Consider the following 25864-nt stretch of genomic DNA (forward strand, 5'->3'; position numbering starts at 1 on the left):
ATGTGTTACTGCAATCCTTTTCTTTGAGAAATACTTAATTTTCTTGAAAAATTTTAGGGGTGCCAACATTTACGGCCATGACTGTAACTCCTCCCTGGAGCAGCATATACAAATCATTACACTATAAGCGCAGAAAACACTGTACTTTAGGACTAGTGGCTCTGTTAGCACGTGTATACAAAGTCTTTTTACTTTGTTGCCTCGCTCGAGTTTGAGAATTTTGTTAGTCGTGCTGTGCTTTCATATTAAATAGTTTTTCTTTTTGTCCTCAGAGTAAATCTGCCGCAAGTGCTACAAGGGAGTGGACAGAACAAGAGACTTTGTTGCTTCTAGAGGTAATTTATGGCAGTAAAGTCAAGGTAAAAAGCAGTATGTTTTTATTGTATCATGGAGGTCTGAACTTCACATTATATTATTTTCAGGCTCTAGAAATGTACAAGGATGACTGGAACAAGGTGTCGGAACATGTTGGCAGCCGTACTCAAGATGAATGTATCTTACACTTCCTGCGGCTGCCCATTGAGGATCCTTATTTGGAAGACTCTGAATCTTCACTTGGACCCCTGGCCTATCAACCTATACCATTTAGCCAATCTGGTAACCCAGTGATGAGCACAGTAGCTTTCCTAGCATCTGTGGTGGATCCCCGGGTGGCATCTGCTGCTGCTAAATCAGCTCTTGGTAAGATCTTTCTGATGAGGTCATTTAGATTAATTAAACATATGGCTAAGTTGCTAAGGTTTCCTATAATTACCATAAGATGAGTTCTCCAAGATGAAGGAAGAAGTTCCTACAGCACTGGTGGAAGCTCATGTTCGCAAAGTGGAAGATGCTGCCAAAATGACGGGTAAAGCTGACCCCAGTTATGGACTTGAAAGCAGTGGTATAGCTGGCACGACGGGTGAAGAAAATGAACGGATGGGTGAGATATGCTGTTTTTACTGAAAAAGCTTCCTGTTCTTTTAACATAAGCAGTCAACACTGAAAGCAGAGGTCCTCTGTGCAAAAATATATGTGGACCCCTCCTAATATAAAAGGCGATGGATAATAGTCCTAGTATTCCTTCCTCATAGGTTCTGGAAAATCCCTTACAAGTGTACCAATCCACCAGTAATTGAAAGAAATGAAAAGGTTTGCTCAATCCCTTGCAGGCCTCCTAATAGATTAGACCATTAGGGAGTAAATATTATTTTTCTTTGACCCCTTGGTTACCCATGACTGTTCTAATCCATCATGGTGCCCTTAAGCCTGCTCCATTCCAGGTGACTCCCACCTGACTTCAGTAACTGGGTGCTACCACTAATAGCCAACGTGCAGTAATCACCACAGGCTGCTATTAACACTTTAAATGCATTGTTGAAGTTGACAGCAACATTTAAATGCATGTGAAAGATGTCAATGTGCAGTGGGTCAGATCTCCTGGCCGTGGCGCTATTGGGGCCAGGAAATCTGTTGTTCTGGCAGCCGGAGGGCTTACCTGGGTCTTTGTGGCTGCCAATGTGCTCCTATTGATAGAGCCTGTTACAGACAGGCTCCACCAATAGATCACAGATTTCATGGATCAATGCAGTACATAGGTACTGGGTTGACCTGTATAAGCTATATAATGGCTCATATAATTCCCCTATGGGGACTAATAAAGTGTAAGCACTGCTCGGGTCATGTACAGGACGTGGATGTACATTCTGGTGCTCGAAGTACCAGCGCATCAGGATCTTGTACATTTACGTCCATTGTCGTTAAGGGGTTAAATATGACAATAACAAAAAACAATGGTTAATGACGTAAATGTAAAAAGAAAAAATCACCAGAATTGTCTCTTTTATCACATCCCAGAAATGTAATAAAAAGTGGTCAAAAAGTCAGATTAATAACCTAAATGGTACTGATAAAAACTACAGATGAGGAAAACACGAGCCCTCAAACAGCTCGGTATATGGAAAAATAAAAGTTATTGGGGTCAAAAAATTACAAAAAAAGTTTCACTATTTTTATTAAAGTAATAAAACATTCTGGAAACTATACATAGTTTATAGTAGTGACCTAAAAATTCGAGATAGAATGTCAGTTTTCCTGCACGGTGAACAGTGGGGGAAAAAAAGGCGCCCCCGTCCCTTAAACTAGCAAAGTTGCTTTTTTACACAAATTAATTTGTTTCAGAGCATATGTTATGGAAAAATAAAGGAAGCCTTTACAGAGTACAATTGGTACAATACAGAAATTTAGGTGCACTACTGTGGTAGATGTATACAATGACATTGGCTATCCCTCAACACTGATGTTAAAATTGAGACATTCGCCAGTGTATCCTTATATGAAGGACACACCAGAGCCCGCACACCGTTTATCTGGTGTAGGATTCTATTGTGGCACTTGTAGTCCGCTGCAGGAATCCTCCATTGTATGCATTTTTATGCTGGGGATCGCCCCTAGCAATGGACTACAAGGGCAGGATCTGCTCCCCCAGTATAAATGCACAACTGCATTTGGGGTTGAGCACCTCCAGCCATTTGAGACCACGTTTTTTTGTTGGAGAGTACAATTGGTCCCACAAATAACAAGCCCTCGTATGGGTGTGTAAATAAAAAAAATATAGTGTCCATAGCACTCTCCATTAACACCTAAGTTCTTTATCAAAATGCAGGTACAGGATACAGACACTCAAGTAAACTCCAAACTCCAGAGGTTGAAGGTAAAATCCAAACTTTATTCCAATCGTACTTATGCACATAGACAAAGCTGCAACACCACAAAGGGAACTAGACCAACATGTTTCAATTACTGAGATGTGATCTTACCAATGGCTACTAGTTGTGAAAACAAAGGCTGTGTAAATACTGGTGGGCATAGGACAAAATTTGTAAGTCCCGCCCCTTAAAGAGTACCTGTCATCAAACCATATTTTCTAAACTAGCTCAGATTAGATTCCCTAACTACTCCTAACACCCCTTCTGCCCTTAATGTTTTCTGAGCTTTAAAAAGCTCTGTATCATACCTCTCCCTTTGCTCACATTGTGTGAACTCCCGGCAGGAGAAAGTGGGCGTTCCCCAGCAGGTGGGATGTGAAACCTGCGAGAGCTATGCCTCGCCATGCCCCGCATGCACTTCCTGAGTTTGGTCTCCTGCCAGGTCGGGAGGAGACAAAACTAGCTTTTTGACTTGCAGGGAACAAAACAGAGTCACCTAGTGGCAATTTTTTCAATCACATTAAAAACATGTAAAGGTTGAGAATTTTAACAGCAAGTAAAGAGCAAAGTGTCTTTTATAATTACATAAGGAACAATATATTCAAAGTTTAGTTTGGTGACAGGTACTTTTTTAAGGACCCACAAATAATGTGTACACATGTTAAACATATACATGTTGCTAATTGGCAAACGTGAACGTCACAATTTCATATTACATATACATGTAAAAGTATAAATAATATCGAGGAGAGCATCCAGACAGAATATTTATATTAACAATTATATAGCTGGCATTACAACAGTACATTCTCTACATTTTAGTGCTAAATATAAACCATTTAGAAGCAATCCAATACATCTTCATCCAACAGATTGTACATACAACAGGTAAAACAGAACTGATATGACAACAGCACTCACCATTAACACCCAGGTTCTTTATCAAAATGCAGGTACTGGATACAGACACTCAAGTAAACTCCAAACTCCAGAGGTTGAAGGTAAAATTCAAACTTTATTTCAATCAGGCAGTGCGTGTAAGTGGCAACACTACAATGTGAACTAGACCTACATGTTACGATCACTGACATATGATCTTAATTATGGATACTTGTTGTGAAAATAAAGGCCATTTAAATACTGGCTGGGAAATTACACAATTTGTAAATGTTGGCCCTTTAAGGATAACTGAATGCAGGGTCACCCACACTAACCTTATTATACAAGTAGATAGTGTGGGTGGTCCTGTTTCTAATGCTTCTTACTGGGCATAAATCTGTACTGCCGTTTCAGTGATGTTCGTCTGGTTGCTAATATGGTAATTTCTTCTTATGTGCAATGGAGGCAGGCAACTGCTAAATGTACAACCCATCCCCACAGCCACTCTGGTTGATAAACCTATATTCATCACCTCTTCCTCTGCACCTCTCTGAAGGGGCAGAGTTATCAGTAGAAGGGGGCAGGGTGATCGCTGGAGCAGGCAGGAGAAAGTATTGCACATAAAGCAGCACCCCGCCTCCAGTGCAGTTAAGAAGAAAATATCATATTAACAACAAGAGAAATGTATCCTAAACAGCTGTGTGGTAGAGGGTGTGATGCAAAGGGCAGATGGAATTACCCTTGGGGCAGATGGCATTAACCCATTGTATTTGTGATACCAGGGCAAGGTTTATCCTCGATACCACCCGAAGGTATATCGTTAGATCCTGGGCTAGGCACGGGGGCAATAATGACTCTGATGCTAAGTTACAGATGACGGTAGCTTTACTGAGGGTAGACAGATGGTAAAGTCTATACAGTTCAGCCAGGACCCACGGAGGTGACCAGTGACTCAGAGACCTTAAGGGCTTACTGGGACTTTTAGTAGATGGGGTCAATTTAATGCAGGCCATGTTGACTTGACAAATGGTGACTGTGGCTGACTTGACTGATGACTGACAATACTGAGACTGTTGCTTACTTATAACTGCTTGTAGCTGCAGACTGGACTTGAGGCCTCCTATGACTCTGGACACTCTCTAGGACTCGACTTGACTTCAGCAAAGACTTGTAAGGAAAGAGAGAGAGAGAGCTAGCTCCGCCCAGGGCTTATATGGGGGAGACTAGCAGGGAGCCCATAGGTCACCCCTGGGATCACCTGGTCACTGGTACCTCCTGGGGTGACAGATGCAAGGGGTCCCAGGGGACACTGTAGGGAGGCTGCCTGACAGGGCAGCAAGGGTACGGGGTCACACCTCCCGTACTGAGCCACCACAAACTCCCCCTCTTAAATACAGCCATCCTTGGCGCCCAGTTCTGGAGGGCAGACAACTAACAGTGGCCACTGAGGCCTAGTGACAGTTCCTGGGGCATATTGGTATAAAATGTTCTCCACAGGTCTGGATAGTTAATAACAACAGAGGATGAGTCCATGTAGCACACAAATGTCCATACATGCTCCTTTGGGAAATAAATTGGTAGACACATGGGATTCATTATACTCTAGACAGTGAAACACATAAATAGAGGATTGGGCTGCCGGAGGCCATTTACCCAATGCCTTAGCTACTGGGGCCCTTCGGTACTAAAACATTTCTTCCCAGAACCCTATACATATTTTATACAACACACCATTGTTACCTCTATATATACAGCATTTCTGTCACTCTTAAGTTGCAGAGGAACTCTCTGGCCAGGAGAGCACCCTGTTCCCCGGGACAGGAAAAATGTTAGATGCATATAAACATTTCGACAATATGGACTGGTAATGGACATGTTAGATACAGTCCTGACTAGACATTACATTATATAGACTGACTAAATTAGTTGGACTATGTATGATACTGTTTTTACGCCCTATATCAAGTGTGCAGCTGTCCTTGAGTAGACCTTTGGGATCTATGCAACACCACCTCAGGGGAATCTGGATCTATTGTGTCTTCTTGAGCTCTTGGAACTTCCGAGGCCACAGCTGGTTCGTCCTCAGCAAACTCAGGAGCTGGTATTAATTCAGGACTGGTAGGGCCCAGAGTCGTTGGCATCTTTGCTGGAGAGGCTGGAGATAGAGTTGGTTCTCTAGAGACTGGTGTATAGACCGGAGCCAATAGTGACAATACTGGGACTGGTGCAGAGACTAGAGTAGGCTGAACCAGCCCCGGTGCTGGTGAGACACAGAAGATCGCAGGCTGGGTTGGAGAAAACATGGGGAAGTCCATGGATGGGTGGATTCCCTCGCCTGGGATGTACTTTCTCGCAGATCTGACAGCTGGAGGAGGTGGTGCTGGGAGCACTGGTAGATCTTCTTTCAGACACAACTTGATTCGATTTCAGTGAACAACTTGCGGCTCATACCCAAGCTTTTGTACTTTGTATACATCAGAGCCCGGATAGGTATGGCCGTCACCATGTACGGTTCTGTCTCCCAGATAGAGTCTAAGTTGCTGGTCCTTGGTAACTTCTGCAGCCAGACTTTATTGCCCAATTGAAGTGGTTTGGCAGAGGCATGACTGTTATAATCCTCCTGTTGTCTCTGCTGAGCCTCGCCCATCTTCTTGCTGACAATTTCTTTGGCCTCTTGGATTCTTCTCTGGTGGTCAGAGACCCACTCCAGGGAGGCTTGCGGAGAGTTGTTGAAAGGGGCTTGAAGCCCAAATGTTCTGTCTTCAGGCAGCTGCCCATGTCGCCCCATCATCAAGTAGAAAGGGGTGTATCCCGTAAAACAATGGACTGTGTTATTATAGATCTCCAATAGTTCGGGCAGCAGTCGGGGCCATTATTCTTGTCTTGACACAGAGGCTGCTCGCAACATGTGGATAAAGACTTGATTGATTTGCTCACAGAGCCCGTTCCCCTGGGGGTGGTAAGCAGTAGTCTGGAGTTTCTTGCAGGCATGGAATTGACGCAGCTCTTGAAAGAGTTGGGCCTCGAAGGCCGTTCCATCGTCCATCAGGACAGACTCCAGACACCAAAAGGGTTTTCACCCAATTGGAATAGAACATCTGGGCTGTTGTCTTGGCTGTGAGGTCTTTAACGGGTACAACAACAACCCATTTAGAGTAGTTATCCACCATGGTGAGAGCATAAGTGTACCCGGACCGGGTAGGAGACAACTTGACATGGTCTAGCATGACCAACCTAATTAGGCCATTCACTGGATGGAATGGAGGGGTGCTCTTGCGTCCTTGTGCACGTTCTTGGTGACGTTACAGACAGCACATTCACTGGGCCATTTCTCAATGTCGCTCCACATTCCGATCCAATAGACTCTTCGCCTGACAGTAGCCTCGGTAGCCTTGTGGACTCCAAAGTGTCCCGACTGATCATGGTATGCGATGAGGACCATCGCGACATCTCTTGGGGGAACCAGAATCTGATAAAGCCGATCACCAGAGGCCGGTTCCAAAGAATTTCGGTACAATATTCCTTTGGGCACAAACAGTCGCTTCCTCTGTCGCCACAGACGTTTCAGCTGGTAGTCACACTGGGCCTGGCGTAGATGAGTTGGTAACTTTTTTGCCAGAAGGTAGTCCCACAGATCCCCCATGACTCGACTTTCGTCCTGAAGAGTATTCCAGGTGTATAGGTCTTCTTTAACCTTTTCGGACCTGGGTTCACCGTCTTTGAGGGCAGTCACAACATTCTGGTTCACAAACCGTTGATAAAATGGGGGCATCTCCACATCTTCGACAGGGGGTTCTTCGTCGGGGGTCATCCTAGACAGTACGTCGGCATTGACATTCGACGTGCCGCTACTGTACTTGATGGTGAAACTGTAATTGGCTAATCTAAGCCCAATGCTGCTCCATGGCCCCCAACTTGACAGTGTTCAGGTGGGCCAACGGGCAATTATCCGTGTAGACAGTAAATGGCGTGGCAGCCAAATAGTCTTTGAACTTTTCGGTCATGGCCCACACCAGGGCGAGAAGTTCCAACTTGAATGAGCTGTAATTTGCATCATTCTGCTCTGCTTCTCGCAGGTTACGACTGGCATAGGCAATTACTCGCTTTTGCCCTTCCTGGACTTGGGACAGGACAGCTCCCAGACCTTCAAAACTGGCATCAGTATACAGCCAGAACGGCTGACTGTAGTCTGGATACGCCAAGATGGGTGGTTCTGTCAGAAGACATTTGAGAGCTCGAAACGCCGTCTCTTGCTCTTCGGCCCATTCAACAGGTAGTCTTCCATTGTAGTTCTCCTTCTCCATACCCCATAAAAGAGCTGTGAGGGGTTCTGCAATGTGGGCGAAGAGGGGAATGAAACGGCGGTAGTAGCTGGCAAACCCCAGGAAGCTCCTGACATCGTTCACAGTGCGCGAGATTGGCCAGTTCTTGACAACTTCCACCTTCAGGATTAGGCTGGACTCCCTCTGCGCTGACAACATGGCCCAAGTAGTGGACCTGAGGTTTGAGCAAATGACACTTTGATGGTTTGATCTTCTTCAGCCCATGCTTGATCAGGACTTGGAAGACGTCTGACAGGTGGCTAAGGTGTTCCTGGTAGGACTTGGAAAACACAATGACATTGTCCAGGTACAATAGGACACTTTGAAAATTCAGATGGCCCAGGCACCTTTCCATCAGATGTTGAAACGTAGCAGGGGCATTGCACAACCCAAACGGCATACTTTTAAACTCGAACAGTCCCGTGGGTGTCACAAAGGGGGTCTTCCCCCGATCCTTCACAGCCATGGGCACTTGCCAATATCCACTTGTTAAGTCCAGGGTGGAGAAGTAAGCAGCCAACCCGAGGGCGGTGAGTGACTCCTCGATCCTTGGCAATGGATAAGCTTCCTTGTGTGTGGCATTGTTCAATTTCCTGTAGTCGACACAGAAGCATCCGCGTCCTTTTTCTTGACTAGGACAAGTGGCGCAGCTCAGGGGCTCTGACTTTCTTGGATTCTTGACAATCTGATACATGCCGGGCATGACCTGACGGTGCATTCCCTTCATAGGTGGGCTGTCACCTGTGAGTATTTGGTGCTGGATCATGGAAATCTGCCCGAAGTCTGTGGGTTGCTTGCTGAAAGCCGTATGGTACCTCTTGACAACGTTGATGATTCCATGACTTGGTCCCTTGGGGTAGTGTCGTCTCCAACCTAGAGTTGCGCCCACCAGGGCTCTGGAGGACTCACACTGGATCCTTCGGCTCTTTGGTTCCTCCTCGCAGCACTGAAGAGGCGTCAACGCTGGGTACAGACGGGGCGGAGCTGCGACTGCTTACGTGTGCGGGAGACACCAGACCAAGTAAACCCTTTCAGTTCACACAGTTCACAGCAGCAGACAAGTCTTCACCTCCCCCTCTATTTCACAAGCGCCTTGGGTATAACACTTTCCACCGAAAAAGTCCTGTACACTTTCTGGCACAAACCTTATTCGCATCGGCATGCGATTTTCTGACAATACTGGACACAGTTCAGACTGGGGCAGGACTTGTCACATAAGGAGCACACCTGTATCCTGTTCGTGACACCAAAAGTTGTGGTAGAGGGTGTGATACAAAGGGCAGATGGAATTACCCTAGGGGCAGCTGGCAGTTTCCCCTTGTATTCGTGATGCCAGGGAGTGGTTTATCCTCGATACCACCTGAAGGTATACCGCTAGATCTCTGGCTAGGCATGGGGCAATAATGACTTTGACGCCAAGTTATGGATAACTGTTGCTTTACTGAGGGTAGACAGATGGTAAAGTCTATATAGTTCAGCCAGGGCTCATGGAAGTGACCAGTGACTCAGAGACCTTAAGGGCTTGCTGGGACTTGTAGTAGATGGGGTCAATTTAGTGCAAGCCATGTTGACTGTGACTGACTTGACTTGACTGATGACTGACATTACTGAGACTGTGGCTTGTAATTGCTTGTGGCTGCAGACTGGACTAGAGGCCTCCTATGACTCTGGACACACTCTCTAGGACTCGACTTTGATCTCAGCAAAGACTTGTAAGGAAAGAGAGAGAGAGACAGCTCCACCCAGGGCTTATATGGGGGAGACTAGCAGGGAGCCCTTATGTCACCCCTGGGATTACCTCCTGGGTAACAATCACATGACAAGTCACATGGTAAACAGTCTTAAAGTGACAATGCTTCCTGAACACATTAAATTGTATAATACATTAGAAACATATTTACATGGGGGGACAGATGCAAGGGGGCCCAGGGGATATTGCAGGGAGGCGGCCTGACAAGACAGCGAGGGTACGGGGTAACACCGTACTGGGATACCACAGCTGCAATGAATTTTACCCAGAAAGAAGCATTCGAAACAGGGTCGTCTGCACTATGTACGTGTATATTCAGATTAGTGTGGGTAACCCTGCTGTCAGTTTCCCTTTAAAGACCCACAATTAACATACATATAAAAAGTTGTGTAACTATAAAAACACTATGCATTAAAATGCAATAGTGCAAATGGAATATAGCAAAACTGCACATATACATGTTTTTTAATGATATGTGTATGTGTATGGAATGACAAGCGCAACCAGAGAGACGCACATCAATCTAAAAAAATTCTTAGTTTATGTGATGACACAATCTACTGTGAATTCTTTGCATTCATTGGATACGGAGTCCGGTTTACGCTAGTGCGCTCTGTCAAGGCTTTACTCTGTTTGTTTGCATTTATGGGGTACAGAGTCTGTCAAGGCACTACACTAGCATGTAACTGCCATTGGTGAGATTCTGTATTCCATACCTGCATTTTAAGTAAGAAGCTAGATGTTAACGGTGAGTCTCTTTTATGATGCAAGCTGTTAATATTTTGCTCCCTAGACAAGCTATACCACAGCAAGTCCATGACAGAGCATCCAGACAGAATATTTACATTTACAATTCCATTTTAAAGTTAGCGTTACAACAATACATTCTCTACATTTAAATGCTGAGTATAAACCATTTAGAAGCAATCCAATACATATTCCTCTGTCATATTGTTCATAAAACATGTAAAACAAAACGGATATGTGCACGGCACTCACCATTAACACCCAGGTTCTTTATCAAAATGCAGGTACGGGATACAGACACCAAAGTAAACTCCAAACTCCAGAGGTTGAAGGTAAAATCCAAACTTTATTCCAATTGTACTTATGAACATAGACACAGTTGCAACACTACAATGTGAACTAGACCCACACCTTTCAATCACTTAGGAGATGGGATCTTATTAATGGCGACTAGTTGTGAAAACAAAGGCCATTTGTACACGTTAAAATTAGATACTGTGTAAAATGTACTGAGACGACCACCCCCCGTGCTAGAGGGGTCTGAAGTACGACCCAAAAGGCCGCCGCCAAGGAAGGAGAACGAGGAGGTTGAGAACGAAAAAGCGGTCCCTTGGAAAGGAAGCAAACTCGATCCAATAGCCGTCGGAAACGACATCTCAGACCCAAGAGTCCTGCACCTGAGCCAGCCAAACGTCCCAGAACAAATACAAATGACCTCCCCCCGAAAAGAATTCTCAGGTGGGGCGTCCCTTCAGGTGGAGGGAGGCTTATGGGAGCCTGACTTGGCTGCAAAGCGGCCTGTACGGTTATCTGACTTCCAGGAAGGACGAGCCTTCCTGTCCTGTAAGGGCGCCGGTCTGCTTTGAGCTTCCTCCACGGACTCTGTGTCCCCCAATGGAGCCGACCAATAAATCTATCTATAGATAGATATAGATAGATAGATAGATAGATAGATAGATAGATATAGATATTTTTATTTATTTATATATATATATATATATATATATATATATATATATATATATATATAAAATATGGAATGGCAAGGAAATTTGCAACTAGAGTCTCACACATGAATCACTAAAAAAAACCTTAGTTTGTCATGACACTATCTACAGCGATTTCTTTGCATTTATAGGATATGAAGTATGGCCAACGCCCGTGCGCTCTGTTGTTAAGGCACTATTGTGAAAGCGCACTAGCTTTAAATGGCCATTGGGCAAACTCTGTATCCCGTAATAAAAAATAACACATAATATAAATAAGGATGTGTTACTATAAAAAAAACAACAACAATGCATTGAACAGTCCAAGTGGAATATAGCAAAGATACACATGTTCAAATTAGATACTGTTTAAAACTTATACACAATACTAATTGGCAAACATGAACATCACAATATTACATATATATGAAAAAGCATAAATATATTGAGGGTGCACACACTAGGATAGACTGTCCTGTACAAAGATTTGATAATACATATATATATATTACACACACACATATGTGAATTCAAATAGAGAAAACAGACATGGTCGCACATCCACAATTTGTATAATGATCTGATTGCTTCTCAGCATAAATTCAAAAACCAACAGGTTGTTAGTATACATTTTGATCAAAAAGTACAAGCCCACTCGCCACATCAAGGCCACCTATTTAGAGTGGGTCCCTAACGTCCTTAGCATAAAATGGCATAGCACTGGGAGGCAACCACCACCGCCGCAACACCATTGCCCACAGGGGGAATGACCCACTGGCAGAGCAGCCCCAATGCCACTCAGACCAGTCCCAGGGCCGCGGCTCCCCATAGACACGGTTAGTTAGTTTTTGAATTTATGCGGAGAAGCAAGTAGATCAAAATACAAATTGTGGATGTGCGACCATCTTTTTTTTTCTCTATTTGAATTCATATAAATATATAATGTATGTGCGTGTGTATATATATATACCGTATTTATCGGGGTATACCACGCACCGGCCTATAACACGCACCCTCATTTTATCAAGGATATTTGGGTAAAAAAAGTTTTTTACCCAAATATCCATGGTAAAATGAGGGTGCGTGTGTGCGCGTGTATACCCTGATACACCCCCAGGAAAGGCAGAGGGAGAGAGGCCATCGCTGCCCGCTTCTCTCCCCCTGCCTTTCCTGGGGTCTAGAGCGCTGCTGTCGGCCCTTTTCACCCCCTGGTTATCGGCGCCGCTGCCCGTTCTGTCCCCCTGACTATCGGTGCCGGCGCCGATAGCCAGGGGGAGAGAAGCGGCGCCGACAGCCAGGGGGAGAGAAGGGGCAGCGGCACCCATTGCCGGCGCCGCTGCCCCGTTGCCTCCCCCCATCCCCGGTGGCATAATTACCTGAGTCGGGTCCGCGCTGCTCCAGGCCTCCGTCGTGCGTCCCCAGCATCGTTGCTATGCACGGCGCGGCGCTCTGACGTCATGCGCCGCGCCGTTCAGCGCATAGCAACGACGCCGGGGACGCACGCCGGAGGCCTGGAGCAGCCGCTGCCCCTTCTCTCCCCCTGGCTGTCGGCGCCGCTTCTCTCTCCCTGGCTATCGGCGCCGGCAATGGGGCGCCGGCACCGATAGTCAGGGGGACAGAACGGGCAGCGGCGCCGATAACCAGGGGGTGAGAAGGGCCGACAGCAGCGCTCTAGACCCCAGGAAAGGCAGGGGGAGAGAAGCGGGCAGCGACGGCCTCTCTCCCCCTGCCTTTCCTGGGGGTGTATCGGCACACAGACTTTAGGCTAAAAATTTTTGCCTAAAAAGTGCGTGTTATACGCCGATAAATACGGTATATATATATATATATATATATATATATATATATATATATATATATATATATATATATATATATATATATATATATATATATATATATATATATATATACATATATATATATATAAAATATATTGTGGAATGGCAAGGAAAATTGCAACCAGAGTATCTCAGGTGAATCACTAAACAAACCTTAGTTTGTCATGACACTATCTACTGCGATTTCTTTGCATTTATGGGATATGGAGTATGGCCAATATGCTGGTGCGCTCTGTTGTTAAGGTGCACTACTGTGAAAGCGCACTAGCGTTAAATGGCCATTGGCCAAACTCTGTATTCCATACCTGCATTTTAATTTAGAAGCTAGATGTTAACGGTGAGTCTCTTTTATGATGCAAGCTGTTAATATTTTGCTCCCTAGACAAGCTATACAACAGCAACTCCATGACAGAGCATCCAGACAGAATATTTACATTTACAACCTGAGTATATAGCTGGCATTACAACAATACATTCTCTACATTTAAATGTGAAATATAAACCATTTAGAAGGAATCCAATACATATTTCTCTGTTATATTGTTCATAAAAATTTCAAGCAGAACGGATATGTGCACGGCACTCACCATTAACCCAGGTTCTTTATCAAAATGCAGGTACGGGATACAGACACTCAAGTAAACCCCAAACTCCAGAGGTTGAAGGTAACATCCAAACTTTATTCCAATCGTACTTATGAACATAGACAAAACTGCAACACCACAAAGTAAACTAGACCCACACCTTTCAATCACTGAGATGTGATTTTATTAATTCTACTAGTTGTGAAAAAAAGGCCATTTGTACACATTCAAATTAGATACTGTTTAAAACGTATACATGATACTAATTGGCAAACCTGAACATCATAATATTACATATATATGAAAAAGCATAAATATATTAAAGGGAACCAATCATCAGATTTTACCCTATATAACGCTTGGCAAAGCGTTATATAGGGTAAAATCTTTATTTTCACCATTCCCGGGGGACACTCCTGCCCCCAGGGATGGTGAAGATATAAAATTATAAACTAGTCACTGCCGCCGCCGTAAGTAGTCACCTGGGCGGGGAGCTCTTCTCACCTACTCCCATTCTTCTGCGATGCCCCCTCCGCTTGATTGATGGGCCGCGTCATTGCTCTGCTCCGTCTGTTCAGTGAGCGGAACAATGATGCGGCCCATCAATCAAGCGGAGGGGGCGTCGCTGCCTGCAGAAGAACGGGAGTAGGTGAGAAGAGCTCCCCGCCCAGGTGACTACTTACGGCGGCAGCGGTGACTAGTTTATAACTTCATATCTTCTCCATCCCTGGGGGCAGGAGCGTCCCCCGGGGATGGTGAGGACAACAATTTTACCCTATATAACGCTTTGCCAAGCATTATATAGGGTAAAATCTGATGATTGGTTCCCTTTAAGGATGTACACACTAGGGTAGACTGACCATACATAGATTTGATAATTCATACACACACACACACACACACACACACACACACACACACACACACACACACACACATATATATATATATATATATATATATATATATTATGGAATGGCAAGGAAAATTTCAACCAGAGAGTCACACATGAATCACTAAACAATCCTTATTTTATCATCACACTATCTACAGCGATTTATTTGCATTTATGGGATATGGAATATGGCCAAGTATAGGCGCACTACTGTGAAAACGCACCAGCTGTAATGGCTATTGGCCAAACTCTGTATTCCATACCTGCATTTTAATTTAGAAGCTAGATGTTAAAGGGGTATTCCAGGCAAAAACTTTTTTTTATATATCAACTAGATAGTTAAACAAATTTGTAAATGACTTCTATTAAAAAAATCTTAATCCTTCCAATAGTTATTAGCTTCTGAAGTTGAGTTGCTGTTTTCTGTCTAACTGCTTTCTGATGAATCACGTCCCGGGAGATGTCCAACTCCTATGGGGATATTCTCCCATCATGCACAGCTCCCGTGACGTGACATCATCATTGAGCAGTTAGACAGAAAACTTCAGAAGCTAATAACTATTGGAAGGATTAAGATTTTTTAATAGAAGTAATGTACAAATCTGTTTAACTTTCCGGAGCCAGTTGATAAATATAAAAAAGTTTTTGCCTTGAATACCCCTTTAATGGTGAGTCTCTTTTTATGATGCAAGCTGTTAATATTTTGCTCCCTAGACAAGCTATACCACAGCAAGTCCATGACAGAGCATCCAGACAGAATATTTACATTTACAATTCCATTTTAAAGTTGTAATTACAACAGTACATTCTCTACATTTAAATGCGAAATATAAACCATTTAGAAGGAATCCAATACATATTCCTCTGTCATATTGTTAATAAAAAATGTAAAACAAAACGGATATGTACACGGCACTCACCATTAACCCAGGTTCTTTATCAAAATGCAGGTACGGGATACAGACACTCAAGTAAACCCCAAACTCCAGAGGTTGAAGGTAAAATTCAAACTTTATTCCAATCGTACTTATGAACATAGAAAAACTGCAAGACCATAATGTGAACTAGACCCACACCTTTCAATCACTGAGATGTGATCTTATTGATGACAACTAGTTGTGAAAACAAAGGCCATTTGATTACTGTTGGGAAAATAGCAGATTTTGTAAGTCCCACACCTTAAGAACCCACAAATAATATAAATAAGGATGTGTTACTATAAAAAAAAAAAAAAAAAAGACAATGCATTGAACAGTGCAAATGGAATATAACAAAGGTACACAAGTACACGTGTTCAAATTAGATACTGTTTAAAACGTACACACAATACTAATTGGCAAACATGAACATCATAATATTTACACATGAAAAAGCATAAATATATTGAGGGTGCACACATTAGGATAGACTGTCCCGTACATAGATTTGATAATACATATATGAAGATTTATTTATATATATATATATATATATTCAGTGGTCCCTCAACATACGATGGTAATCTGTTCCAAATGAACCATCGTTTGTTGAAACCATCGTATGTTGAGGGATCCGTGCAATGTAAAGTATAGGAAGTTATACTCACGTGTCCCCGTCGCTCCGGACCCTTCATCGCTGCCCTGGATGTCGCCCTCCATCACTGTCGCCGTGTCCCCGTCGCTCCGGAACGTCTCTGCTGCCCGGGATCCGCGCTCTCCATCGCCGCCATCACTTCGCTACGCACGCCGCTCCTATTGGATGACGGGACGGCATGCGCGACAACGTGATGACGTTGAAGGAGAGCCCTTGCTAGCAGGGGACCCCGAAGAGGACGTGCCGGAGCCCCAAGGACATGTAAATGATCGTCGGGGAACACGGCACACCGTAATCGGCTATCCTGTGGCAGCTGAAGCAGTCTGCGCTGCCGGATAGCCGTTTATGCGATGGCCCCGACATACAAAAGCATCATATGTTGATGTTGCCTTCAACATGCGAGGCCATCGTATCTTGAAATGATCGTATGTTGGGGCCATCGTAGGTCGGGGGGTCACATATATTATGGAATGGCGAGGAAAATTGCAACCAGAGAGTCACACATGAATCACTAAACAAACCTTAGTTTGTCATGACACTGTCTACAGCGATTTCTTTGCATTTATGGGATATGGAGTATGGCCAATGGCCGTTTTATGCTGGTGCGCTCTGTTGTTAAGGCACTGCTGTGAAAGCGCACTAGCGTTAAATGGCCATTGGCCAAACTCTGTATCCCGTACCTGCATTTTCATTTAGAAGCTGGATGTTAATGGGGAGTCTCTTTTATGATGCAAGCTATTAATATATTGCTTCTGAGACAAGCTATACAATAGCAAGTCCATGACAGAGCATCCAGACAGAATATTTACATTTACAACCCGAGTGTATAGCTGGCATTACAATACATTCTCTACATTAAAATGCTGAGTATAAACCATTTAGAAGGAATCCAATACATATTCCTCTGTCATATTGTTCATACAACATGTAAAACAAAATGAATATTTGCACGCCACTCACCATTAACACCCAGGTTCTTTATCAAAATGCAGGGACGGAATACAGACACTCAAGTAAACCCCAAACTCCAGAGGTTGAAGGTAAAATCCAAATTTTATTCCAATCGTACTTATGAACATAGACAAAACTGCAACACCACAATGTGAACTGGACCCACGCCTTTCAATCACTGAGAATGTGATCTTATTAATGCTGCTAGTTGTGAAAACAAAAGCCATTTGTACACGTTCAAATTAGATACTGTGTAAAACGTATACATAATACTAATTGGCAAACATGAACATCATAATATTACATATATATGAAAAAGCATAAATATATTGAGGATGTACACACTAGGGTAGACTGACCATACATAGATTTGATAATACATACACATATATACATACACACATATATATATGTGTGTGTGAACAGGCTTGAAGGACGACACCACTTATTAAGGAGTGTCAGGGGTTAACTAAGTAGGATCCTATATCAGGGAATGAGGCAGCAGAGGAGACATTGAAGTGTGGAGACAGCGGAGGTGCTGGAAACAATTGATACAAAGATGTGTCAGATACTATGTAACCACAGAACAAAAAAGAGTTATCCGCACTCACCGCAAAGCTTCTGACTCAGTGTTCCTAGACGGAGATGCCGGCAGACCTGGGCAGATCAGGATGTATAGCGCTCGGAGGCTATCACCGGTTATTTCGCGCAGAAAACGCCTCTTCCGGCCTCAGAGGTCGGGAGAAGTGCTTGCTGCGCGAAATAATCGGTGATAGCCTCCGAGCGCTATGCATCTTGATCTGCCTGGATCTGTCTTTTTGTTCTGTGGTTACTATATATATATATATATATATATATATATATATATATATATATATATATATATATATAAATATATATATATTATGGAATGGCAAGGAAAATTGCAACCGGAGAGTTACACATGGATCACTAAACAAACCTTAGTTTGTCATGACACTGTCTACAGCGATTTCTTTGCATTTATGGGATATGGAGTATGGCCAATGGCCGTTTTATGCTGGTGCGCTCTGTTGTTAAGGCACTGCTGTGAAAGCGCACTAGCATTAAATGGCCATTGGCCAAACTCTGTATTCCATACCTGCATTTTAATTTAGAAGCTGGATGTTAATGGTGAGTCTCTTTTATGATTCAAACTGTTAAGATTTTGCTCCCAAGACAAGATATACCACAGCAAATCCATGACAGAGCATTCAGACAGATTATTTACATTTACAACCGAGTATATAGCTGGCATTACAACAATACATTCTCTACATTTAAATGCTAAATATAGACATTTATAAGCAATCCAATGCATCCTTCTCTGTGATGGCAGCCTGTGTCTGTAATACATTGACAGATTCGAAGCTGGCAAAAAAGGGTTATTGTATTCTACTGATGGTACAGATATGGCGTCCGTGTAGGATCAAAAATTCTATGGCACATGATCCTCTATCCTGTAAGCCATGCTGTGTAGTGGGTATAATTGGAGCAGTCAAATAGAGCCTTATTTACTACAAAAAGAAATGTGATGCAGGTAAATATGCCTTCATGCCCAGCGCTAATTCATCTGCTTCTTTTCCAGAGGAGAATAGCACAGAAGAGCCCCCTCCTGAACCACAGCCTACAGAAGAAAAAAAAGAGCCAAAGGTACAGAACTACAAAACACAGAGCATAACCATGTTCCTAAGTGGTTATAACATAATATATGCTGGCTGTTTCAGACCTTTGTTGCATGAATAATGAATATATTGTTAACCTTTTGCCGACAATGAACACAAATGTACGTCCTGGTGTCCTGGTACATGTACATTCTGCAGTGACGGGAGTTCTGTGAAGCCAATGCAGGAGCTGTCCTCGCTTCATAGAACAGCTATAAGCTGTGATCAGTACCAATCACAGCATCTAAAGGCAGTTGCTGGCAGGTTTGTGGTACTTAGAAGACCCCCCACTGCATAATCGGACTTATTCTGAACACCGATAACACTGTACAATGCTATCCTATGGCATATATTTGTACAGTGTAAGCAGTCATAAGATTGTTTATAAAAAGTAAAAATATTTGGGATCGCCATGTGTGGAATTGTCTGGCCTATAGAAATATAGAGGGACATTTATCAATGTTTGGTTATGTATTCCTTTTTTTTAGTAATTGTTTCCTTACTTTTTTTTTCCTTATGTGCGACTTATTTATCAACTGGTTTCAGCTTGTTGATAATGTTCTTTCACGTAAGCAATTTTTCCTTTTTTACTTTGGTAGTAGCTTTTTCTGCTCCATGTTTGAGCTGGAGTAAATTTAGTCAATTTTTAACCCTGTTGCGCAATTGCGACTTTCGCAGTTAATAAATACCTGACTACCCGTAGTCCATTTTAAAATTATTACTACGTAGTTAATTTTTGCAAAACTTGCTTTTCTCGCTTTCCAGTCAAAATGTCGCACGAAAAATCGCGTAGTCGCAGTTGCGACAATTTTAGTAAAGAAAACCTGACTAAACCCGTTGATAAATGTCCATAATAATGTCTATAATCCCGCACAGTGAACAGTATAAACATAAAAAACATTTTTTTTTTTTACTCCCGAATTTCAGATTTTTGGTTACATCATGTGTCAAAAAATGAATATAAAGAGATCAAAAAGTTTGCTCAAAACAAAATGGTACCCTATATAGGAGCCCTATGACCCATATATACAGGAAAACCAAAAAAAAGTTATCAGGCTCACAATATGGCAATTTTAGGCATACTAATTTTGTTTAAAAAGCTTTACTTTTTTAACCCCTTAAATGGGCGCTCTCATTAAAACTAATTTTTGCTATTGCACTCCTTATGGTAAATAAAAATGTTACTTTGTTTTATTTGTGTTGAAATAAAGCTGCCATTAGGTGTCTCTTAACTTGTCCAGAGCACATTTTCTCCCACAGATTTTGGACTCCTGCTGGCCTGGCAGAAGTCCAAACTCGGGTGTGTGTGCAGCCTTATCCGATCATAGCTCATCTCACACACTGAACTGCTCTGGGCTGTATGTAGCAGAGTGAGGGAGGAAGTTCTCCCCTGCATTGCTTCAGATGATGTCACACCTGCTGGGTAATGCCCCTTCCCCGTCTATGAATCTGATTGCAGAAAATACAGAGCAATATCAAGGTAGAATACTAACAAATAATAAAAATAAAGGTGGGGGGGGGGGCTGTGGTTCATGAGGGGGACACTAAACTGGGAGGATTATAAAATATAACAAGATCATGGCAGGTACTCTTTAAGGACCAAGCTTATTTTTGCCTTAAGGACTAGTGTTGAACGGCATAAGCCATATTCGAATTTGCGATATTTCGCGATATATATTCGTGATATATTCGCTAAATTCGCATATTCGTAATATTTGCGTTTTATTTTCTCATATGCATAAATTCGCATATGCGAACATTTGCAGATGCGAAAATTAGCATATACTAAAATTAGCATAAGCAAAAATTTGCACGCCAGTCTCACACAGTAGTATTAGAGCCTTCTTTACACCACACAAGCTGGAAGCAGAGAGGGATGATCATTGTGATGTGTACTGTGAAAAAAATATATATTCGTAATTGCGATATTCGCAAATAAAATTTGCATTGCGAATATTCGCGAGCAACACTAAGGACAAGGCCAACATTATTTTAGCATTTTAGTTTTTTCCTCCTCACCTTCTAAAAATCATAACTCTTTTTTATTTCCATCCACAGACCCATTTGAGGGCTTGTTTTTTGCGTGACCAATGTCATTTTGTAATGACATCACTTATTTCACCATAAAATGTACGGCACAACCAAAAAAATATTATATATGTGGGAAAATTAAAAAGGAAACCACAATTTAGCAAATTTTGAAAGGTTTTGTTTTCACGCCGTACAATTTACGGTAAAAATTACATGTTTTCTTTATTCTGTGGGTCAATACGATTAAAATTATGTTATATGTTTTTTTATATCTTATATAACATGTGATATGCTTTTCAATAATTGTAACGCTTCAAACCTTTTTAACAAAATTAGTATGTTTAAAATTACCCTAATTTGACCACCTATACCTTTCAAATTTTTCCGTATGCAGGGCAGTATAAGGGCTAATTTTTTGCGCATTGATCTGTAGTTTTTATCTGTACCACTTTTGCTTATATTTAACTTTTTCATCCCTTTTGATATATATTTTTTTTATAAAATTTGTAAAAAAAAAAAAAAAAAAGCAGCCATTTTGGACATCTTTTCTTTTTTTTTTTTTTTTTTACGTTTACGCTGTTCACTATACGAGATAATTAACATTATATTTTGATAGTTTGGATATTTACGCACGCAGCGATACCAAATATGTTTATACATTTTTTTTATTAGGGGAGGGGCTTTTATTTATTTTTTACACTTTTATAGTCCTCTTAGGGGACTATTTCTAGCAGTCATTGGATTGCATATACTGAACAGTGCTATGCATATGCATAGCACTGATCAGTGTTATCAGTGATCTTCTGCTCTGGTCTGCTCAATTTCAAACCAGAGCAGAAGACTCTTGGAGACAGCCGGAGGCAGGCAAGAGGACCTCCGGCCGCCATGTTGGATGATCGGATCCCCGCGGCAGCTGACAGCAGCTGGGACCTACCGTACATGATGCGAGCACCGGTCCGGTGCTCACGTCATGTATATGACGTAAATGTACGTCATGGTGCGTTAAGTCCCACCGCATCATGACCTACATTTACGTCAATTGTTAAGGGGTTAAAGTAGTACAATAATAGAAGTTATGTAAACATGTATTCACTCTACCCCAACAAGTTATTATTTTTTATTTTTTGGTGATGCATATTTAAATTAAAGGTGTTTTTGCAAAGTTCAATTGGTTTATGCAAAAAGCAAACCTTTATATGAGTCTATGGGTGGAAAAATAAAAGCATTCTTTTTCTTAAAGGCAAGGAAAAAAACAAACTCTAAAATGAAAATTTGCTGTGTCCTCAAGGCCAAAATGTTCTGCATCTTTAAATGGGTATTCCAGGAAAAAATTATTTTTTTATATCAACTGGCTCCAGAAAGTTAAACAGATTTTTTAAATTACTTCTATTAAAAAATCATAATCCTTCCAATAATGATCAGTTTCTGAAGTTGAGTTGTTCTTTTCTGTCTGGCAACAGTGCTCTCTGCTGACATCTCTGCTTGTCTCGGGAAGAGGTTTGCTATGGGGATTTGCTTCTACTCTGGACAGTTCCCAAGACAGGTGTCATCAGAGAGCACTTAGACAGAAAAGAACAACTCAACTTCAGCAGCTCATAAGTACTGAAAGGATTAAGATTTTTTAATAGAAGTCATTTACAAATCTGTTTAACTTTCTGGAGCCAGTTCATGTATATAAAAAAAATCCTGGATAACCCCTTTAAGGGGTTAAATAGGTCAGCTTTTTTTTTACTAGCAGATGTAACAGTAGAGACCACTGAGGTGACTTGGCCCTTCTGGAATCCAGTGATAAATGGGTTTAGTGGAGGCCACCATACACATTATGTCAGTCAAATGAGCAAGAATGGCTTACCATCTAATGTGTAAGGTACCTTCCTATCTTTCCTCCAACTGATGTTGGTGGATAGAAGGATTGGATATGCTGAAATTCAGGGCCCAATCCTTTGGTATATCTCCTTGGGGAGATAAGCCAAACGTGTGTCTCTATTTAGAACACATGAATACTTGTGTTAGGATGGGCGATTAGCAGAGACAGCTATGATATGTTGATGGCCAACTTAAGGCCACCATTACTTTCTCATGTATTCATCCTAACTTGGCCAGACCTGGAATCTGATAGATTCTACAAAGGTTTTGTCATTAGTTGTCTGTTATATGAAATGGGCTATGATTTTCTCTTCATTTCTTCTTGAACCCTAAGGATTCTCCCAGTGAGTCAGTATCAGAGGAAGATGTGAAGGAACGTGTAAGTGATGCTACAAAGAAGGAAGAGGATAAGAGCAAAGATGTCGATACAGACAAAGACTCAGACAAGAGTGATGTTGATATGGGTAAGCGTTTGCAACAGAAAAGACACTTTCTAATACAATTACTATAGATTAATGAAATTTACTTTTCTCTATCGGCTTCATTGGTGGTTATTTTTTTTTATTCCTTTTCTTTTCTGTTTGCAGGTGGGGACTCGGGGACTCCCGTTCCCTGTTTCCCCATTGCAAGTAAGGGGGGCACAGACATTGCGTATATGCGCAGTTCACCCCCCCCCCCCCCCCCGCTAACGGTCAGCGCCTGGGTTGGTACCTCATGGGTCCCCCTATTTCCCTGCTCGCCTCGCTCGCGCATAGCAGCCAGGCGTGATGCAGGTAACTAAAGCTGACTGAAGACTTCACTGAAGACTCCATTAGGTAAGTTCTTCTGACTGAGGTAAGTACTTTCCCTCTTTCTCCTCAGGTGCGGACTTGCAACTGCTGGAGACCCCCTGTTTTTGGCCCACCTTTTCAGGTTATGAGGCTGGCTTACTGGGGATGGACTTTTATTCTGGACTTTATTCTGGGGGAGCAGTGGCATCTGATGGGGCATGTACCTTATGTTTGGCACTGTGTGTGTTACTGTGAACAGCGCCTTATATGCGGCTGACAGCCGCGGCGCTGGTACGGGCCGGGTGCTCTCCACGCCGGCTTACTTTCGCTTTCGCCGGCAGCGCCTTATATGCGCCTGACAGCCGCGGCGTTGGTACGGGCTGGGCGCTCTCAGCGCCGGCTTACTTTCGCTTTCTCCGGCAGGCTCTGCCGGCCCATTAGCCGCCCACTATGTTCCCCCCGAGCGCATATGCGAATGACATGTGCGCTCGGGACAAGGAGCGGGCGCCATTACAGCTCCTTCTCGGCCTGTTCTTAGCTCCGCCCACAGGGCTGTCGGAGCTCTTCTGAGGCGTGAAATAGCCTCCAATCAGCGCCGTGGGCGCGATTTTCAGTCAGAAGGGGGCCAATTAGTTAGTGCCTCTGCTGCAGGCACGTCCCCCCTCTACTATTGGCTGGCCTGTTTCTAACACTAGCTGCACGGAGCCGTTCTCCTCACTGCAGCTGCCTGGGGACACAGACTAGGGTGAGAAAGTTCCTGTCTTTTTTTTTCTCATAATGTCCGGACCCAGAATCTTCGGATGTCAATCCAGGAGTATCCTTTCATCGTGGTAAGCCAGTACCTCAAAGGTTCAGCGGCTCTCACGCTGACTTTGACGACATTCTGGAATCTGCATGGAAACATCCAGACAAGAAGTTCCCGGTAATCAAGACGATTCAAGAACGCTATCCATTTGACAAGGACTTTGTCACTAAGGTGGTTTCCCCTCCCTCAGTGGATCCACCAATCTCCCGGATCTCTAAGGCGACTACACTGCCTCTGGCAGATGCCGCTGCCTTCAAGGATCCCACAGACAAGAAGGTAGAATCCTTAGCGAAGTTTGCCTCTGAAGCAGCTGGCTCTTCTCTTCTTCCCATCTTCGCCTCAACATGGGTGTCCAAGGCTCTGTCGGAGTGGTGCCAAAAGCTCCATCAGGATATCTTTGCGGGATCCCCCCCAGAGGATCTATCTGCTCTGGCTCTCCAATGCTTTAAAGCTGGGGACTTCCTGTGCGCAGCTTCCATGCAGTCAGCCCGTTGTTCTGCCTTTGCTGTGGGTCACCTAGCGGCTCTCCGCCGCTCTATGTGGCTGAAAGCTTGGAATGCGGATGCCGTTTCCAAAAGGTCTCTCACTGAGCTTCCCCTTACGGGTGGCCGTCTTTTTGGCAAACGCCTTGATGAGATTATCTCTGAGGCAACGGGAGGTAAGAGTTCCTTGTTACCTCAAAATAAGGCTCGCCTCACTTCCCAAAGGAAGTCCTTTTACTTTCTGACCGCTGGCTCCTGAAAAGGGTCCGTGCAGGCGCCTTCGCGGGACAAGAAGGCTCCCTCGTTCTGGGCGCGCCCGTCTTGGAAGTCGGACTCCAACCGGTCCGGCCGTTTTGCGCCCAAATCAGGCAATCGCAAACCCACTTCTGCATGAAGTGAGGCCCCCACCCACGGTTTCTTCTCGGGTGGGAGGTCGTCTCTTGCATTTTCGAGACATCTGGACCTCACACATTCAGGACTCTTGGGTCAGGTTTCGGTTTCGGTGTTTCTATTCAAATCTTTTTGTGGTCCCCAAGAAGGAAGGTTCTGTGCGACCAATTCTAGACCTCAAGCGTCTCAACCAACACCTTCTTATCCGCCACTTCCGAATGGAATCTCTCCATTTGGTGGTGGCGTCCCTGGAACAAGGGGAGTTCCTTTCTTCGGTGGACATCAAGGATGCCTACCTCCATGTGCCAATATTTCCAGGCCATCATCGGTACCTCCGCCTTGCGGTTCCGAAGGGGCACTTTCAATTCGTAGCCCTCCCCTTTGGTCTAGCCACGGCTCCTCGGGTCTTTACAAAGATCCTTGCGCCAGTGATGGGCCTGTTACGGTCTAGGGGAATCTCGGTGATACCCTATCTGGACGACATTCTCATCAAGGCTCCAACCAGAGCCCAGACTCTGGAGAATCTGGACGTCCCTCTCCACACTCTGGATCGCTTCAGGTGGATGGTCAACCGGGACAAGTCAGTCCTCCGTCCTGCCCAGTCTCTAACCTTCCTGGGACTTC

At 43.4% G+C, this 25864-nt stretch overlaps 1 protein-coding gene across 30 annotated transcripts in view; it reads left to right on the forward strand.

The window, feature by feature from the left end:
- Positions 1 to 25864, forward strand: part of SMARCC2 (SWI/SNF related, matrix associated, actin dependent regulator of chromatin subfamily c member 2) — a 101364-nt gene that overhangs the window by 58140 nt on the left and 17360 nt on the right. For 4 of the 30 annotated variants that reach the window (XM_056562271.1, XM_056562270.1, XM_056562272.1 and 1 more), the window contains exons 19-29: positions 273 to 335; positions 423 to 681; positions 761 to 922; positions 2645 to 2692; positions 3641 to 3688; positions 10670 to 10717; positions 13830 to 13877; positions 15642 to 15689; positions 17256 to 17303; positions 18821 to 18885; positions 23128 to 23257. In XM_056562271.1, coding sequence (XP_056418246.1) covers positions 273 to 335; positions 423 to 681; positions 761 to 922; positions 2645 to 2692; positions 3641 to 3688; positions 10670 to 10717; positions 13830 to 13877; positions 15642 to 15689; positions 17256 to 17303; positions 18821 to 18885; positions 23128 to 23257 — 967 coding nt within the window. The remainder of the gene's footprint in view (positions 1 to 272; positions 336 to 422; positions 682 to 760; positions 923 to 2644; positions 2693 to 3640; positions 3689 to 10669; positions 10718 to 13829; positions 13878 to 15641; positions 15690 to 17255; positions 17304 to 18820; positions 18886 to 23127; positions 23258 to 25864) is intronic. The other 26 variants (XM_056562278.1, XM_056562277.1, XM_056562276.1 and 23 more) reach the window with 26 other exon arrangements.

Source organism: Hyla sarda, chromosome 2 (genome assembly GCF_029499605.1).
Source record: "Hyla sarda isolate aHylSar1 chromosome 2, aHylSar1.hap1, whole genome shotgun sequence".
NCBI classification, from domain to species: Eukaryota; Metazoa; Chordata; class Amphibia; order Anura; family Hylidae; genus Hyla; species Hyla sarda.